The sequence below is a fragment of the Hyperoodon ampullatus genome (genome assembly GCF_949752795.1).
Source record: "Hyperoodon ampullatus genome assembly, chromosome: 12".
Classification (NCBI taxonomy): domain Eukaryota; kingdom Metazoa; phylum Chordata; class Mammalia; order Artiodactyla; family Ziphiidae; genus Hyperoodon; species Hyperoodon ampullatus.
Window position 1 is genome coordinate 70,858,032 of NC_136925.1, and position 20,929 is coordinate 70,878,960.

General features: G+C 40.2%; 1 protein-coding gene across 2 annotated transcripts in view; it reads left to right on the forward strand.

Moving 5' to 3' along the window:
• GRM1 (glutamate metabotropic receptor 1) overlaps positions 1-19,932 on the forward strand; it is a gene marked incomplete at both ends in the record, with an annotated part of 367,295 nt that extends 347,363 nt beyond the window's left edge. Inside the window, one exon of one of the 2 annotated variants that reach the window (XM_079716352.1) lies at positions 19,005-19,932. In XM_079716352.1, coding sequence (XP_079572478.1) covers positions 19,005-19,932 — 928 coding nt within the window. Of the gene's footprint in view, positions 1-11,505; positions 11,567-19,004 lie in introns of those variants that run through there. The other variant, XM_079716353.1, reaches the window with a different exon arrangement.
• Positions 19,933-20,929: the final 997 nt, after the last annotated feature.

The window sequence follows — 20,929 nt, forward strand, 5'->3', positions numbered from 1 at the left end:
ATATACATTTTGGTATTCTAAATCCTGTACCTTATTTCCTACTGCAAATGAAAATGAAATTCTGTTATATAGCAACCTCACTATATGAGCTTGTTTAATATAAGTCTCACCCTGGATGATATATTATCCTTATTGGGCAGACAAAATAAGTTGTGCTATGATATTTACCTGGGTGGTGAGTGATGGGAAGAATGACTGCAAGTCTGAGAACCAGATCCTCCTCCATCCCTGGGAAGATGCTTCCTTAGGAATGTGCACTCTGTGTGGTCCATACCATCACACTATGTTTCTCACATTTACCTTTCTACAGACTTCATTTGCTTTATCTCTAACAGTGGAGATGACAATACTCACATTCTATTTACCATATTCTACCAGTGAATAGTATAGTTCGTAGGTCTTAAGAAGTAGCTAAAAATATGTGTTCCATAGACTCCCTACTATATCTATTTTCAGCTTTTCTGATCCAGAAATTCATGGACAGCTCATGTATTATCATGTACTACATATATATTACACTTATGCCATAATAAGAATCCTAGTTCCCAAGGAAACAGATGATAGAATCAGAATATATCATAAGTATATGTTTATGTTATTCCACAGTAGCCATAGAAGTGTCTAACAATTAATACTACCACTATCAATTAATCACTGGGAAGAGTTAAAACTAATTGTTTACATATGCTCTCCTGATCTCCCCATTTTAAAATAGTTTCACTGTATATACATTATGGGCCATCCTTTCACACAGTATGAGACTCATCCATGCTCCCGCATGTATCAATAGTTTATTCTCTTTAATTGCTGAGTAGTGTTACCTTGTATGAATATACTAAAATTTATTTAATCTTTTTCACTGATGGACATTTGGGTAATTTCCAGCTCTCGATATTACAAATAAAGCTACAATCAACATACACGTACATCTTTATGGACATAAATTTTCATTTCTTGTGGGTATATGCCTAGCAGTGGAATTACTGGATGATAAGGCAGGTGTATGTTTAACTTATTAGAAACTGCCAAAGAGATTTCCACAGTGATTTTGTCATTTTACACTCCTACCAAAAATGTATGAGATCCATTTTGTGTTGATGGTCTTTTACATGATAGCCATTCTAATGGGTGTGTAGTAGTATTTAATTATAGTTTTAATTTGCATTTTCCTGATGATAATGATCTTGAGATCAGGGATTTTAAGAACCTGAGTCCTCACCGTTTACTTCATTTCTTCATTCTTGAAATGTCTTTAACTCTTATTTTGATTCCTCAGTGCTATAAGACTACCTAAAACTGTACTGATTTTCAGCAGCTTTCTGCTTAGCTTTGTATCCTGTGCTTTGTGCAGCCTAAAGTTTGCAAAAATTTCTAAAGGAAACCCACCAAGTGTAGGTCTCACTTTTCTTGACCTCCTTCTCTTCAGGGTCTTGGCTTCTCAAGTCCTGGCTACCTTGGAAGACTTGAACTCAAATTTTTGTGTCTGTAGCCCTGTAAATATTTGTTTTTCTTGCTTCTTTACCTCTTACTTAAGACCCTCTGCCTGGACTCTCAATCTGCTCTTCTGTATCAAGAGTCATCACATGTCCCAATGAGAAAAATAGCTTGAAGATTATCTGCTTACCTCTCTGAAGTTCTCTTCTTTCTGACTTATTGGTCCCTTGGATTCTGGCTGCCAAGCATCCCAATGTCTTTAAATGGTTTTTAAAAATATTTTGTCTGTTTTTTTCTAGTTGTTCTCAGTGAGAGAGCTGGTTTAATCCAAGGAATTACATCTTAGCTGGACACAGAACTCCTCTTATACCAGTTTTAATATCTCCCCTTCCTCTTTCTCAATAGGTTATGATATGACCAAGATTTCTTTTAGGGCTATGGTGACTGTATTTCTAATACTGTGAAAGAAATTCTATGATAATTGCCTATCAGCTTCTTTTCAGGTTTGCTGGGTGGTGACATGGGGATATTAATGTCTCTGCTTAAACAGAAGTGGTGGCATAAAATAAATTTTAGTGAAAACATATATATAATATTAGTGTTTTAGCCAAGAATATTAAAAGCCTCACAAAGTTCTCAAGTGATCTAAGTCCTTTTTTGTTATCATGAATTTTAAGCTTCTTACCAAAGGAATAATTTCTTTTTTTTAAATTTTAAATATTTTAATTTACATACTTTCATGATTATAGGTCAATAAGAAATCCATTTTCCAGATTTTATTTCATTATAGAATATATTTGATAAGGATACATACAAACAGAATCATCCTTGGGCTTCCCTGGTGGCACAGTGGTTGAGAGTCCGCCTGCCAATGCAGGGGACACGGGTTCGTGCCCTGGTCCAGGAGGATCCCACATGCTGCAGAGCGGCTAGGCCCGTGAGCCATGGCTGCTGAGCCTGTGCGTCCGGAGCCTGTGCTCCGCAATGGGAGAGGCCACAACAGTGAGAGGCCCACGTAACGCAAAAAAAATAAATAAATAAAAACAGAATCATCCTTAATACATATTGTTTACTGGTACCCGGCATTTCTGCAGCAGGCTGGAGATGTAGTAAAAAATGCTTCCCAATGTTCAGCTTCATCGGCCACTCTAAATCTTTTTTCAAAACATCCTGAGGTGAAGACTTTAGTTTTTGGCAAGTTGTTTTCATCATCTCTTTCTCTCCCCCTGTGATAAATCAGAGCAAAATAATAAAAAGATTTACTTTGGCAGTTTGGCACCTAAAGTTTATCTGTAAACATAGCAGGGTATTTCTATTTTTCCTTTTATGTAACTTAAGTTGTATTTTTTTTTCTAATTTTGAGCTTTTACTTTCTCATTAATAAAGATGCTTATATGTGAGAATGAACATTGAAAATATACATACAGTAAAACGTTTATTTACAGTATAAAGGCTAAATTTACTACAAAATTTTGAATTAAGACTTCAGTACATACAATATATTAGTATAACTTCCCAAATTCTGTAATTTATATTTGATATTTCTCCCTAGTAGCTCCTCATATATTTTAATATATATTTAGAATTTTTACTTTCATTTTTTTCAGCAAAAAAAAAATATATTCACAACTCCCATATAATACCTTAGTTTATTGGGGTAAAGCTAAAAGAAGAGGGAATTTTACTTCTGAATTATATATTATAAATTTCTTTTTGTAATAACAGTTACTGCTTATTTTTCATATTTTAAAAAATGATAAATATTAATTGTGGGGAATTTGGAAAAAATAGGAAAACACAAAGCAGCTAATAAAAGTTATTTACAATTCTACCAATATACAGAGAAAAACCACCATTAACATATTTATGTATAGTCTAGTTTTGGCACACACAAATACATATACACATTATTTTTACTATTTTATTTTTTAATGTAAATTTTGCTGGAGATTTTATGACAGTCAATATTGAGTATGAGAATTAACTTAGAAATTAGTAACAAAAATAATAAGTGCTTTTGATATTCCTGCAATTACCAAAGTGATAAAGAACCTCAGGGCTATTTCTGTATTATTTTCATATTAGGAATATTTCTTCATTCTGTTTTGTTTATTCAATCACTTGTTCAACATTTACTGTAAATAGATGACCACATGTCTCTTTGTATGCCCAGGAAAGTCCCAGCTTATGCCTTTTGTCATGACATAATTTTTAAGAGCACTTCCTTCACTCTTAAAAGTAATCAGTTTGCATGAAAAATCACATGGTTTTCTTTTATTTCCAAGAATTGGGGTAGGTAAAAGGGGGATAAACTAGCATGCAATGATAAATCAGCCATGGATCCTGCCCTCCAGAAACTATGACTTGCCTACTGTTGAAGATAAGAATTAACTTATATAATAAGAAGTGAAAAGGATCACAGGAGAGAGGCAAAGATATAATGTACATTGCAGTATGGTCAAGAACTTGATAAACACTTTAGAATTCCTGAAGGAAATATGTGCAAAATGTTGTGAAGAATAAGAATACTTTAGGTTTAGAAAACAGGTATGAAAGACAAAAGCTATCTTTTTTTCAGCATCAGGGGGCTGCTGAAGTGACAGGGATTAGTGAGAACTAAAATATCAGAAACAGGAGAACTGAGAAGTGAGCAGATGATCTGCAGATGCTTTTCCCTGGAGGCATCTGCCAACTCCAGGCTCTGGCAAAAGGACGAGTATCCAGACTTGGCCCAAGCAGAGTGTCAGTGGAGGGAGGAGAGAAGACAGAAGAGATCTTGTAGTCACTGGAGGCTGAAGTGATAAAATAAAAGGCATGAGAGGCTTCAATACATGTCCAGGTTCTCCCTCAAAACATCTGCTGATGTTTGCAGTTGGCTGGATCAGAAAGGTTAAAAGATAAGCCAAACATCTCTGACATGGAGAGTCTATTTTCATGGAGCCTTTCAATGCCAAGGAGACAGGCTAGAAAACACTTTTAGTGATCACCTGAATCTGCACTGACAAGACTGGAGACTCAAAGTTCTCAAACACCTGATTCAGGTTCCCTGTTAAGACACGTGCCTAATTCTGAAGTTGTGTGTGGTGGGGGACCAAAAATCTAAACTAAAAATCTTCGAAAAGCCAACCAGAATATCCCACAGCCTCTCAATGCTGAGGAGATAAAGACCCACCAAGTGAGCTGTACTAGTGCACAGCCAGATGCTCTGTTAAAAGTCTTGAAGTGATATACCCTACAGTAGACTGACTCCTATACAAACCGCAAAACAACTTTAATCAGCTCAGTTTCTGACTGGATTGAGTTGATCTTTCCCATTCTACTTAGCAGAAAAAGTGGTGAAGTAACTCTGGTAGAGACAACCTAGAACCTCTAGAACCTCTACAGAATCTTATTTTATATATTTATAATGTCTTATCTGATATAAAATGGAAGAGTTAGGCATGGAAGAGTTAGAACCATATAACAACAGCAACAACAACAACAACAAAAACAAGGGCAACAGACAATAGAAACAGACCCACAGGTGATACACTGATCACTGTTGCTAGATGTTAGAAAACTGAATCATCATTCTGAGCATTGACAAAGAAAAGACTCATCCATTGGGCTTGTGTTTTCTGTTTGAACTTTATCTCAGAGGAATTAAATAGCTGATAAGAATATGTTCTTCTTTTAAAAAGAAATCTAGTCAACAAATACAGAAGGGATGATAGAATGATAACATCATTTATTAGTTTTGTAATAAAATAATTGATTTATATAATGTCATCAATTACTGATAAAACCATGAGGTGAAAGATTGATGGGGAGTTTTATAATGTGTACATCAGGCTGACAACATCTGAACCCATTGATCAATCTTAATATGACTAATAGAAAACACAATTTTTATGCTTCTCTGTGTGGTATAACAGAAAGAAAACTCTGCCTCCAGCAAACTATTCTCCCCATACAATTAATCATGAAGCTGATCAAGACTTCAGATCTAACTATCAAATCATAAGAAACATAAGTAACAGAGAAACATGTTAAATGACACTACAGGGATTCAATCTGTAAAATCTATAATCTGGATGTTTCTTCAACAAATAAATAGCAAGCAAAAAGAGGAGGGAACATCTACAGATTAAAAAAGACTTATAAGACTCATCAACAAAATACAATGTGCAGCTCTTATTGGGATGATGTGAAAATCAAGAGTAAAATAAATATACATGAGACAATCAGGGAAATTCAAATATCATCTACTTAATATCAAATATTTAATATCAAATATTAAGGAATCACTATTAATGTATTTTAAGTGTGACAATATTTTTTCCTTTTATTATAAAAATGTGTATCTATATTGTAGAAATATATACTAACTTCTTTATGGATGGAATGACATAATGTTTTAGATTTGCTTTAAAATAAATAAATGGCAGGTATAGATGAAATAACATTTACAAATATATTGATTATTATTGAAGCTGGATAATAGGGATAGGGGGGTTCATTTCAGCATTGTTTCCATGTTTATATATTTAAAATAATTTTCATAATAGTCAGTTTTAAAGATGTCTGAAAAACAAACTGAATTGGAAAGAATAGTAGGAATTTTCACATACCAGTGTAAATTCTGCAAACATTTTGTAGAACAATTTGGCAATACATAAGAAAGACAAATGTGCATTCACCACAATCCATCAATTCTGCTTCTTTGTCCACCCCATAGAAAAGCTCTCTCATATGTGTGCAAAGAGACATAACCAAGCATGTTTACTTCAGTATTGCTTAAAATAGCAGTACGTAGGAAACAACCTAAATGGCCATCAGTAGGAGAATTGATTATATTATTGATAGTGTGGTATTTATTTAATTTAGTTTAAATGAATGAACTAGAGCTATATCTATTAACATAATACTATGCAAAAGGGCAAATTGCTGAATGGAAATATAGTGTGATGCTATGGATATGAAATCTAATAACATGCTAAACACTACCACATATTATTTATTAACACATATGACTACACATGTAAAAGTATTAACATATGCCAAGTGATGATATATACCAAATTTTCTCTTGAAAAGGAGAAGATTAGTATTAAGAATAATATACAGAGGGCTTCAAACATATCCCTAATGTTTTCTGAAGGAAAGAAAACTTCATAAGACAAAATGTTAATATTTGACAAATCTGTGATGGTAATTGAATTGAATTTTATTAAATTGTTCGCTATAGTATCTCACTTAGAAATCTTTACAATTAAGGATTTTAAAATAGAGAAATATTTCATACTGCATTGTGTTTATATAAAGAGCCTTACTGTACTATGTTAGATGTGCATGTATTAAAAGGAAGAGTGGAAAAATTACCATTTACAGTGGGCCTATATATACAGTCAGAGCTCCATTTTCCACTCTGATGAATGAATGTTGAGAAATTAATATTTAAACTCAGATAATAGAAAGAATGCATTTGGCTTTGGAAAGCAATCAGAGGCACAAATTATCCTATTTATTTATAACAACAGAAAAGATAGATATCTTCTGCTAAAATGGTCTTGAGTGGTTGCCGTCAAGCTTTATGATTACTTTGGACAGCTGCCACATTATTTCCATGGTGACGATCTGGAATTGTATAGACCATTTTATCTCTGCTAAAAGTCTCACCTCCAAACCTGTCATAGACATGCAACTTCAGATACAGACAGCTAACCTGACTGTACCTAGTTTTACCGGCTCCTGACATATCCACTCAATGTCTCTAATGTTGCTGGCAAAAAAAAAAAAAAAAAAAAAAATTACAAGAGAGAAAACTATTTTCTAATTTCTTAGTTTTCTTAGAAAACTATTTTCTTAGTTTCTAGTAGAAAATATTTTTCTCCTAGAAGTTATTGAAATTCTTGAATAAGTAAGTGGTTAAAATCCATGAGTAAAATGAAGTGAAGTTAGAGATACTATGAATTAGTCTGACCTAAATACACACTGAGATTTAAAATATCAGTCTTTTGTCTGTGCCTTTGCTCCTCCAATAGAGTTGTCTTAAGCTGGGATAGCATTTTGCTACTTGGAAGCATTTTTACATGCACTATTTCAACAATCCTTTTTTATGGATGAAAAACTGAGTCTGAAAGAGGCAAATACTCAGTTGGAGAGTAGCTGGTCTCCTGAATCCTTGTCGTGTGAGCTTATTGCTACAATATAAGGAGTAAAACTTGTCTGTAACAACTTCTCAAGTTCACATAAAGAATCATTCTTAGCATAGAAACCAATGTAAGGGTGACTAGCTGTAAAGCAAATAACACACAAAAGCAAAGTCATATGGCACCAAGTACACTCAAAGACAGATAGTCTCTTATACAAAGAAAGGTTATTTGGACAATGGGAATAGATGGGAGAAGGTATGCATACACCAAGAAAGGATAAGAAAGAAAGAAAGAAAGAAAGAAAGAAAGAAAGAAAGAAAGAGAAAGAGAGAGAGAGAGAGAGAGAGAGAGATAGAGAGAGAGAGGGAGGGAAGAAGGGAGGGAGGGAGGAAGGGAAGGAAGGAAGTGGGAAAGAGAAGAAAGAAAAGAAAAAAAAAGCTTTGCATTTTCAGAAGAAATTGAAGATGAATCTTTCTAACTAAACTTCTGAGGTTTCATTAAATCCACAGTTTCTGCCAAAAGATTCAGCACAGATTTGGGACTTATATTTGACAAGCCCACATATGCTGCATTTTCCCTCCAAGGTTTTACTCTGGCTTGTGGACTCTGGGGTTGGTTGAATATATGGTTCTACAGTTGTTAAAAATACCCCAAAGTCCAGCTCCTTCTCTCAGATTTAATGCAGTCGATAAAATGGCCACTCTGGAATCAGATTTTTCAGGTCTTGACCTGTAACCTTTAATAATCCTCTTCTTTCATAAAAGTAACATCTGTGTGCACAGGTCATTTGCATTTCACTTCAACACAAAGTCAGAGACTAAAGAAATGGAACCATGAAGGAGATGCTGTAATTGTTTCAACTATTTCAATCAATAGTTAAAGGTGGCTTTGGGATTGCTTGGAGTTACTATGTGAAATTTGGCTGTCAATATGGTTGAAACCCCCAAAGCAACCACAGAACTGTCCATTACTGCAAGAGTATTTCCAAGTCAGCTACAGAGGTCACAGAGCTTCCTGCCCCAGTCCCCAGGAGACACAAGTGCTGAGCTGTCCCTCATGCCACACTGTGTGCACCTATGCTAATGTCAGCAGGACAAGTCTCTAAGCTGTCAAGACATTTCCCCATGGGTTTTATCATCCATCATCTATACATTCCAGCAGACAGGACCAGCTGTATCAATTGCATGGCCCAGTGAAAAATGAAAACCCATAGCCCCTGGTTGAAAACATAGAGGGAAAAATGTTAAAGGTACTAAAATATAAAGCCCTTTCCTTTCTTCTACTGTCTCTCTGTAGAACATTTTGGTTTCTTATTTGCCATGTAACGCTGTACTCCCTTGCGGGGGATATTTGACGAGGAAGCACAGACCCTGCCAGGCGCAGCAGCTAGCCACTCAGTGACTCTGCATACACGCTCAGGATGCCAGGTTCCCCTCCAGCCAGTCACTGGGTAGATGCCATGGAGAAACTGAACCAGGCATCTCCCCTTTCCAGGTGCCTCCTGCCCCAGCCCATGGTAGACCGGCAACCCTCAAGGGCATCACAACAACAGTACAGGGACTGGTAAGGTACATGCATGGAGGATGAGCGAGAGGCTCGCCCCTGCCGTGTTCCTCACCAAATGCATAGTGGACCTGCCAGTTCAAGGAAGAGTTGGCCACGGCCATCGGCTGCCTTGAGATGTTACTGGGCATGTGCACCTGATCCTGATCTGATCTTCCCACACCCGTTCCCACAGTCCCCTGGCAGGGGAGGAGAGTGGCAGTGATCATTGGGCAGGGGTGGGTAGTGGGAGGCTGGATGGGCTCTGGTCCCCAAGGGGGGGTGGGGGTGGGGTGCAAGGAGCAAGAAACTGAAAACCTGTCCAGAGAGGCAGGATCATGCTTGAGGTGAGGATTTAAACCCCCAGTGCATGTTTCGTTTCCACATGGAACATCACTTACAAAACACAAATTAAGTGATAAAATGATTACAAATATCAAAAGGATGACCACAGAGCACTAAACCCTGAATACAGGGCCCTTCTGATGAGGGACCCACTGTGTGTCTGTATTGGTCACGGGGACAGGAAGCCAGCACTGCCAGGGTCCTGGCTTCCCAGCACCACTGGACCAGGCCACATACAGATATTATCTAAAGGAGAATTAATTGGAGGATTCAAGGGGATGCAGGCAGTTTAACAAGGCAAAGCCACATGCTTTGAGTGTATTTTCTGCCTTCTTTCATGAGAAATGAAGTTGCTTTAACTTTAGTTTACAGGTGAAATGCCCTTTTCTACCAGTAACTTCATTATATATTCAAACATCATATTTTTATTCCTGGGCATCTACTACTAATGTTTTCATTGTTTTCATGATCTTTGTAATTTCAGGTGGGCATATTAAATGTCATATTACTTTGCCTCATTCAGTAACAAACATCTCTTTGTCTAATTTTCTTAAGTAAATTGATTACTGTAGCAGTAATAAAATTATACCAAGGTGTTTCAAGTTCTTATCTCTGGATGAGGACTTCAGATTGTTCTGGGTAGATCATGTACTTTCAAATGGTTTATTGAATGGTCCAAACTTGATGGAAATATGCATATTGATCATTTTATTTTTTCTCCTTCACCTTCAACTGTGCTATGAAAAATCTTTTTTCTCACCTTCTGCATTCATACTAGATTCCTTGCTTTCAGGTATTAAAAAGATATTCCACTGTATTCTTGTTTCAAACCTCAAACTCACATCTCTCCTTCCCAGAACAATGTCAGGCTTCAGCCTGAAAGACTTGGACTGGGAAGGGACATGGTCTGCTCCTGAAATATCTCTGCCTCTTCCCTCTTCTGAATTTCCCTTTTTCTGCTTGCTTTGATGGGAAAAAGAGATAGGAAAGTTGACAAAGGTCTTTGACTTGCCTGGAGCTCTTGTGGTCCTCTTCTGATTAACACTGGATAATTGTCACCAGGATCTCAGGGTAGGTGGCCCAAAGATGGTTGACAGAACATTTGTGAGTTTCTAGAAAGCCCTATAGGGGCTTCATGACTGTGACCTTATCCACACCACTCACAGCACCTGCTGATGGTTCACCTTTAGCATCTTGTTCCTCAAATTCTCTTCTATGATTGGCTGCCCTCTTATGTGGAGAGACACCAAGATGGCTTTTTCCCACCACCTAGTAAAGTGGGAAACTCATGTGTCCTTAACTTGTGCGAAGCCCACGTATCCTCACTCCAACAGATGCTGGAAAGGCCATCTGCACGTGGCCGCCCCATCATCCTGGTCAGGTCAATCAGAGCTCTTCCCCCCTTACCACGCACACACTCTGTGCTGTACAAGGAGACATCCAACCAGGGAATGAGATGACATTCTCCCCTGGTGGGAGGCTTACCCAATCTCTTGCCACTTCCCTTCTTCCCACCACAAGATACATTCCATCTTATGAGGGCCAAGAGATACATGTGACTTTATGCTAAGTGACAGCACTTCTTTTATGATAACATAATATAGAGTAAAATTAGCACTACAAGTCACAGTGTAAGACATAAACCCACAAGCATCCTTTAAGAGGGGTGGTGGGTGGGAAGATTTAGGTGGAGTCCGCTGCCTCCAAGAATAAAGGAGAGTGTCAAGAGTGGAGGGAAAAGAGCCAACTTGGGATAGACACATACACGCAGCTGAGAAAGCATCTGCCACTTGGGAAGAGATGGTCCCACAAGGTAAAAGAAAGAATGCACTCCACTGATGTGACTTGCAGAATTGGGCCTGGCAGTAAAAAACAGCTGGGCAACACAAGGAAGATCCAGGATGTGAAGGTGAAGGTTACGTGGAGAAAAGCTCAGGAGCCAAGCTAGGCCCTACCCCAGCCCTGGCACCACCCAAGTGGTGTGATCGCCATCTCTATATACGTGTCTAACCGCTCACTCACTGGGTATCTTTTTCTTTTCCATCTTCAGGAAGAGGCAGCCAGAATTCTCGCCCACCAGACAGTGTCCGTCGGCACATGTGCAGCTTTGAAAACCCACACACTGCAGTGAATGTGTAAGAGAAGCTGCATGGAAAAAATAGTGGTTTGCCCCTTGCTTTCTCTCTCCTGGGTTTTCCTACTTTCTAACATGGAAACAGATATGGTGCATGCCATCGAGAACGAGGAACCATTTACGTGCCATGGTTTGCACGACTGCCTTAATTTGATTGTCCACCGTTCTTAAAGGGACACTGTCAAGCTGTTAGTCTTTTCGCTTTTTTATGTTTTGATGCAAGAGGCAACATTTTTTCCCCATTCTAGAGATTCACTTTTGTTTGTGACTCCCACTCACAAACTTGAAAGTGGATTTTCCCCCTTCACAAATTTGTCAGCTTCTCCTTGGCAAACAGAGCTCTTTCTTTTGTTTTCTTTCTTTGCCTTTTTTTTGCTGCTACACAAATGTTTGATATGATCCTGTCTGCATTAAGGTAAAAGGCATAATTTGAACTTATGGAAGGATTCCATAATGTCAGTTTGACGAGGTGGACACCAGCCTTTGCTGGGTGCCTCCTATGCCCTGGGGAGCACAAAACAAAAGTTCTGTGAGTCCCACAAAAAGTGAATTTTGCAAAAAACAAAACAAACAAAAAGAAAAACAACAACAAAAAAAGGAAAGTAGCTATTTTCCCAGAACTTTAGTGCTTTTATCAGATTTTCTCCATCTGATAAAACCGGTGCATGTTTGGTCCAATTTTTGACCTTTAGGTCTTGACAGTGTCTCTTTAAGTCAACAAAAGAACATAGGCCATGTTCAATTCATTGTGCACGGAGTCTGTGGTCATTTTCAGCTGTTCCTTTACAGCCCTTCAAACTCCTGGGAGAGTCAAAGGTACACATTCCTGCAGCAGGAGGGAGCTCACTGATGAGGTGTCTGTAGCTTGAATAGCTCTTCAGATGAGAAGAGCCCAATTTGTTCAAATGTTTGCTACTGAACCTGGCTGTGGAGCCTGGTGAATGGGGCCCTAGCGTCTCTTCTCTTCACTCAGTGGAGTGCATTGGGAAGTCATGTTCTGACATTCCCTGGAAAGGCCCCAGTAGAAAGTGTGTGGTCTCAGTCAAATCGTACTGACTCTTGGAGGGAAAAATAAGTGGTGGTTAGGAGGACTCCGCACATCTAGACCAGAGCCACTCTAGTCTGCTTGGATGCATTCTCTGTAATTCTCCCAAGTCAAAAAGCATTGAGTGTTTCTTGCACCAAGGGTTGAGTCTGACCAAGAACACAGGAAGGACATCCTGATTATGACAGCTGCTGGCTGCCTGTCAAAAGGGATTGATGGGACTAGTAGATGTGCTTGTCGTGTCATGACAGCAGGGCCAGAGAGAGAAGAGAGTCACTTAACATTTCATGACTTAAAGGTGAGTGCCTAAAAGCAAAAACAAAGGCTGAATGTGGGTCCATCATTGGTAGGTGACAAAAAATAATGCAACAGTCAGCAAAGCTAGCAGGTTGGTTGTAAAGAACGTTTGAAATAAGATCTACTCAAGCTTTCTGGAGATAGTAAAGGGTCAGGAGAAGATTGGTAGCTTCCAAGCTGTGCACCATAGACTGAGACTGACTATTTTTAACCTTGGTTGTTCCTGCAGGAAAAAAAAAAAAAAAAAAAAGATATGTTCTTTTTGTGACCTTCGGTGTCCACAGGTTTTGTGAACAAGCAAGGCAAAGGGACTAGTGATAGAAATAAAGCTGCCTACTGGATCATTATGGTCTGCCTAGATCTCTCCTGCCTCTGAGGAGTAATCCCTGCAGGGCAATGCAACTGCCCTATATTTCCAGGGAAAATGTGAGGACTCCAAGTATTGCTGAGGAGCGTCGAAAAACTTGCTATTAAAGTTATAGGTCTAGGGGCTTCCCTGGTGGCGCAGTGGTTGAGAGTCTGCCTGCCGATGCAGGGGACGGGGGTTCGTGCCCTGATCCGGGAGGATCCCACATGCCGCGCAGCAGCTGGGCCCGTGGTCCATGGCCACTTAGCCTGTGCGTCTGGAGCCTGTGCTCCGCAACGGGAGAGGCCGCAACAGTGAGAGGCCCGCGTACCGCAAAAAAAAAAAAAAAAAAAAATTATAGGTCTGGAAGCATGGAGCATAGAAAAAAATGATAATGCTTGACCTGAACTTTCTTCCAAAGGAGCATAATTAGGTTCATCTATACCTCCTGGAGGAATATAATTACACCTGGTGTACCTCTGCTAAAACAATGCTGCTGTACCAACATGATGTCGTAAATAAACTTTGGCACCAGAATTTCTTTCCTCAGCCAGCAATCATTATTAGGTTGAGCTGAAGGCCATTCAAAATTTACTTAGAAAAAGTTTAGTAACCATCAGAATTCTACTCTTTAGTTTGAAATAGATTTGTCAATTTTCTCAAGACAGTAGACCCTACACCTGGACACAGTTTATGAGCTCTTACATACTTTATTGATGAGGTAATTTCATATGTGGATGTCTTTTTCTTTATTAATTCATTGGAGAAAGCACAAGGCTTAATAAACGCAAACTGATTTTCTTTATGTTGTCTTTTATCCTGAATCATATAACTTTAGGATATTCAATGTGATGGATCTAAAGATTTTAAAAGGAGGACTGTATATTTAGACTTTGTGATATTGTATATTTCAGCAAGCCAAATGGTTTTCTGATTAGCTTATGATGAGGTTAGAATCAAAGAGGAGAGGGATAAAATTCACAATGCCATTTAAGATTTAATATCATCAAAAACTACCATGTTCTCATGTTATCGAAAAGCGTTTGTCTTCACCAATGCATTCAGAGATTCTCTACCTTACAAGAAGTGGTGATTCAATAAGGTGAGAAATTTTAAATATGTTCAGATAAGCTTCCAAAGATATATAGATATATATATACTGAATATATACTAAATATGCAGATTTTTTCTGGAAAGCTTTCAAGAAGGGAAACTGGAGTCAGTGGGAGTTCTTTGTGTTGAAGGCTAACTTGGGGTTGCCTGGGAAAACAGGAGTCTGACTCAAATGGTTTCAAATAGTCCTATGCCTGATGTGCTACAAGAATCACTGTTCAAACTGCATTCTGGTACCAGCTTGCTGAAGCAGGTGGAGGTGAGATACCTGGACAGGGCAGCTCTCGCATCTCATCTGAAGTGTCTCAGGGCAACACCACCTCCTCCTTGAAAGGCCAAATGTCCCAGTCGTAGCTGCAGGGCCGCAGCAGAACTGTCTGCAAGCCTGTGACTGTAGCTTGTTTACTTGGTGAGCCATTCTCTCCACGCTGTGACCCAATGGCATTTCCTGTTTCCATTTTCATTTTCAAAGAAAACAAATGCTACCCTCCTCAGATTCCAAGGAGCGAGACTTTCCTCCTCTTGGGAAGGTCTTGCCTTGTCTGGGCTCTCTGGATGCCATCCTTACGTCTGTTGTGCAGCTGTTAAGCCTAGTGGCAAAGACTTGCATTGGACGTAATGGAGACAGGTGTTGTGCAAGCTTCCCCCTCAGGCAGCTTGTGCAGGATGCGTCCCTCCTGAACTCAAACATCCACCCACTGTTATTCCCATTTTAGACATCTCTGGAGCAGAGGGCAGTGTTCTCTGCAGATGTAACTAGTACTTACCGAAACAAATAAGACAGACAGGATCACTCTGAATGCCAAAGGTAAACTAATCTGAAAAAAAAAGATACACTAATCTGTTTACCCCACCCCCTTCCAACTATTCTCTAAAGTGCTGTAAATATTGGGTTTTCTGTTTGGGGGGATTGTGATACTTATCTAACGAAAGAAAAACCAAAGCAAGATCCCAAGCCTGCTGGAGCTGGAGCTGGAGCCGCTGCCTTCCTCCCACTTAGCTCTACAGGACTCTCAGCGCATATCATCCTCCATGTCTCTAGTTCCTCCTAGGCCACAGCGATTTCCTCCAATCACTTCAATATCAGTAAATATATTTAGCCACTCGAGGTATTTACTCCAAAACTACTGCATTTGATCTTCAAATATAAGATTGTTCAGTCTGATGTCTGTCTTTTGAAGTCAGAGCGAGAAAGGTCACATGCTTTGTGACAATTTTGTGGTGTTTCTAAACCAGGTTGCTTTTCCTAAGATTAGGAAACCAAGTAAAATTAAATAATAGAATGAAGATGCTGATGGCTGGAACACAACGTATTAAAGTTATCCGGGTTTAAATAAAAGTCTTATTTCATAATAATATTGCATCTTTATAACGCATTTATTCCTTTTTGCTGCCCCATATTTTATAAATTTTTCTCTTCTTAATATCACAGCAATGGGTTCTCAACCTTTTCAAATAGGATAATCATTTTCACACAAAAATGGTTATTAAACCTTCACCTGAATCTGTGATAGTAATTGTACCTTTATTAGTGGCCACTTGAACACAAAATATGAAAAAAGGCTTCTCAGAACTTAGTTACACTTGTATCTAGAAGTACCATTTATCATAACAGCATTTTGCATTTAAAAATAGGAGCCCATAATCTACAAAATATTAATATTGATTCAGCCTAAAAACAATGCTTTAATGTACATGTAGATTCATGGACCATTCAAGCTGTCTGTGAACCACAGGTTAAAAATAACTAATCTGGAAAGACCAAAGTTTATACCCGGTGATGCAGTTTCTATGAGATGGTGCCTTTCTTCCACTCTGGTTTTTAGGAAGCAATTTATTTTGTCCTTGAAAAAAAAAGGTTAATCTAATTTTCTTAATCTGATAAATTCCCTAGGGCATTATAACTGTTTCCTAATTAAACAGCACTTTACAGAAAATCTAGAGCAAGACTCTGAGGGGAAGGAAAGCTGCTGATTTTGACAGCCAGGGTGAAAATCTTCCATCACAAGAATAAAATTGCTATTGGATTAAATAGAACTAAATTGTGATCATATCTGTCTGCAAGATGATTAATAATGCCTTTTGCATGATTTAGAAAGAGGCTCATATAGGACCCCTGGACAAGGTGGAAAACTACCCATGTGAGGGAGCCAGAGAGTGAACTAAAAGTCCCAGCAATACAAGGTTACCTTTTTGGCAGGCATATATGGAGACTGGGCAATGTTTTGTTTGGATATCTAAGCCTACTGATTGAATTAGGTCAGACTAGTTCTCAAAGGAATCGGTTTTTAAAACACACACACACAAACACACACACACACCTAAATGACACAAGCAGCCTTTTAGTTTAGTGATTTTCTTAATGAGCATGGAGAGGCAAGCATCTGGAGAAGGAAAAAGTGTTTCCATTGCAATTGAAAGGGATGCTAAGCATTGCAGTTGGAAATTACACTAAAGCATATTTATGCAAGGCAAGAGGAAACTGGGCAGTCTTATACTTTCTGGAAGAGACATTTTAAATGCATAAGGAGAGAAAAAGTATGAGTAGAGTGGGAGATGGAGGAAACTGAGAAAGGTGAAAGTGGGAGGCAAGCTTGCCTAGAATTTCAAACTCAGGAGAGGAACTGTGGGTTCTGGTCTTGCCTTTGGCTGGTTGACTGCTCTTGTCAGAACACCACCGGCTTGTTCTTTAGTCTGCTCACCTCAGGAGAGAGTCAGCTATTCTAACAAGAGAGTGTAGAAGTTGAAAAGTCAGTGATTTCACATTTATAAGCACATATACATTCTTAGAGAATATATTAAGCATACGTTTGAGTGAAATATTAATCTTGATATAGTATTTTGGAGATGAGATTTTTCTTGGACAATTAAAAATACAGCATAGATTATCAGATATATGGAGGAACTGCCTTCTTCCCAAATAATGAGAAAATTTTACCTGTTATATCTATTTGAAAACTTCTATGTCCAGAATTTTCTATAATTGATATCAGACTTTCAACACAAATCTGTATTTATTTGACTCACTTCACTTTCAGGATTATAAAATTTGAAATGTCAAAACACTACCTTCATCATAAATGTGGAACTCACATATAATTTTTGAAGTAGTCATTCTTGTATTTTCAAAATGATTAAATAAACCCTTATGTTAACTATTGATCATTTCCTACATTTTTCCAAACAAAAGAATCTGATATGAAATAGTCTATTTCACATATCCACCTAAGAAAAAAATACTCATTTTTCCCTCTTCCTTTTAATGTCAAAAATGTGTCACTATTGTGCTACTTTCTCTGTTGTTTTCATGGACACAAAGAAAAAGCAGACTCCTGAAAAAAAATAAAAGAAGAAAAAAATGATTTCCCGATTTAAGTATTAACACTATTGTTATTAATAGTATGCTATGTTAAGGTACCACCATCTGCTAAAAGTTATACAGAAAATAAACTGAGTCCGAAAGTAAGACCAGAATTATTAGAACAGACAGAATAGAATTTGTAGTATATGCACCCAGTACGTCTCATTTTTTTTTTTTCTTCAGAGATATATTCTATTTGGTTGGTTTTATGAGGATCCCATGAAAATGAAAGTTGGTAAGTGTGGAGGATTGCTGGTGCCCTAAGACTTTTCTTCACCAATGCTCAATGAGGAAAAGGCCCCAGAGAAGTCCTGTCTCAGTAACTTCTGCTTTGTCTGAATCTTAATTTTGTCACATTTGCATCAAACTATGAGAGAAGACTAAAGCAGGATATGGGTATTTGTATTTTTCTGGGCCTTCCAGTTCTGTCTCTTTCAAACACACCTCATTAAATGCTGCCAGTGTGAAAATCCCAAACTAGCTGCTATGTGAATTGTGAATACTAGCTGTATGTGTCAGGAATAATACTTTGAAATAAAAAGAGAGCCAAAAGTTAGGAAACTCTTAAGTGAAGCCTGGGTCTGGGTTTTTCTGTCATCTCCTTTTTTTCTCTTCTCTACAGATGCCATGTGCATAATCATGCCACCCCTGTTAACACAGGAAATACCTGCATATCAGAATGGGCAACTGAGAGGATGTATTTTATAACTTCACAGGACAATGAGAGTAGCTTTATCCCTGTGTTTTAATTTGTTCCAGGGACTAAGAAGAAAGGGAGGCAATAGCTATGGTCATTATGCTCTGTTGTCCATGTGTAACTAAGGTTTTATTTTTAATTTGTTTCCTCCGTCAGTTTTGGAATCTTTCAAAGGCTTGCACTGAGCAACAATTTTATCATTGCCTTAGAGTGTGTGGGTGTGTGTGTAATAGCTGAGAAATCATAGACCTAAATGAAAAGAGCTGCTTCTACAACAAGCTGGCTCTTCTCCCCTACGACTTTTCTCAGGGTCAAAATGTCCTACCTTGTCTTGAGGTGGATGGAATCCCAGGTTGCTTCAGAGGCAACCTGTGGTCACTGCAGATTTTGGTGTTGGATGTATAATAAGGAGAGAGTAGGGGTGTGGAGGACAAGCATACGTACCGTCGAGGGGGGAGTCAAATTGCTTTGAGCTGGGCTAACAAATGTTTTATATGTATGTCACCCTGTGCGCATGATATATCTGAAAATAAACCCATCTCTATTTTATTCATAGTTTTAATGGCAAGTCTGTGTCATGGTCTGAACCAGGTGGAAGACAGGTGCCCAAGGGACAGCACATGTGGCACCGCCTCTCTGTGCACGTGAAGACCAACGAGACGGCCTGCAACCAAACAGCCGTCATCAAACCCCTCACTAAAAGTTACCAAGGCTCTGGCAAGAGCCTGACCTTTTCCGATACCAGCACCAAGACCCTTTACAGCGTGGAGGAGGAGGATGCCCGGCCGATCGGCTTCAGCCCGCCCAGCAGTCCTTCTATGGTGGTTCACCGACGCGTGCCGACCGCGGTGGTGAGCACCCCGCCTCTGCCGCCCCACCTGACCGCAGAGGAGACCCCCCTCTTCCTGGCCGACCCGGCCGTCCCCAGGGGCCTGCCCCCTCCCCTCCAGCAGCCGCCGCCGCCGCCGCCGCCAGCGCAGAAATCCCTCATGGACCAGCTGCAGGGAGTGGTCAACAATTTCAGCGCCGGAATCCCGGATTTCAACTCGGTGCTCGCAGTCCCCGGGGCTCCGGGGAACGGGGTGCGGCCCCTCTTCCCGCCCCCGGCGCCGCCGCAGCACCTGCAGATGCTGCCGCTGCAGCTGAGCACCTTCGGGGAGGAGCCCGCCTCTCCGTCGGCCGAGGACGACGACGAGGACGACAGCGAGCGGTTCCGGCTCCTGCAGGAGTACCTGTACGAGCGCGAAGCGAACACGGAGGACGACGACCTGGGGGAGGAGGGGGAGGAGCTGCGGGCGGCCAGCAAACCGACCCCGGAGGACTCGCCGGCCCTGACGCCTCCGTCCCCCTTCCGCGACTCGGCGGCCTCGGGCAGCTCGGCGCCCAGCTCCCCCGTGTCCGAGTCTGTGCTCTGCACCCCTCCCAACGCGACCTACGCCTCTGTCATCCTGAGGGACTATAAGCAAAGCTCTTCCACCCTGTAGGGAGGGGGCGTCCACAGGGAAAAGCAGGAGGGGTCAGGGAGCACCAGCACCTCCGGAGACTTGCAGAAGGCTGGGGGAGAAGCGGAGGCTGGAGGCGAAGGCAGGGGCAGGGAAGAGATCGCGGCTGCCGTCTTAGCAAGGCCAGCGCGAGAGACTCGGGACTCTGCCAGCAAAAAAGCGATCCAGGAGAAGATTCTGATTCTTGAATTACTCAAAAAGCCTTCTCTGGGAAGAAAGGGAATTCTGACAAAGCACAATCCCATATAGTACGTAACTTTAATCGCAAGAATGAACAAAATCAACCAACATAATCTCTTCGGACCATTGTGCATAGATATACATGCCCACACCCTTGGCCCGTGTGGAAGGGGACAGCCCGGGAGGACCGCCCAGGTGAATCATTAGCTCGTGTCATCGTATTCCCAGCGAGCATGGTGGAGTCAGACAGAGCAGGTGGGTGAAGGACGGGCAGGCGTGGAACCGCCCGGAGAACAATGATGGGCACCAGCTCGTTTCTCTCAAGCCCTTCTCCCTACTGGGCCCACAGACCCCTGGTCTTCGGGACACTCGGGAACTGGCCCCAAAAGGGGCCTCTGCTCGCCGACTGCACCCCATCCAGGGCCAGCCTTGCCGTCACACTGGGAGAAAGGTGTGTGGATACCTTGCTGCTTTGTGATTTCCCTCTATTTAGAAAACAGGCATAAGAGCGAAATTATCACCAAAAAGCGTTTCATCAGGAGTGCCAAGGGAGGGCGGAATGAGAAGCAAGACAGCGCATAAGCTTGGGGCTTTGAACAAAATCAGTCAGCAAAAATCAGCTTCCCATATCTGATTCTCGCTTATTGGTGATTTCAGAGGAAGTCCAGACAAGAGATTGTTCTGAGAGTGGCAGAAGACTTTTTGTGGATGTACTTGTGTGCCAAGGGGGCATTCCTTTGCCCTTATGTTAAAGAGAACAAACCATGTGGCAAAATTGTTACCTTCCATTTACTGTAGC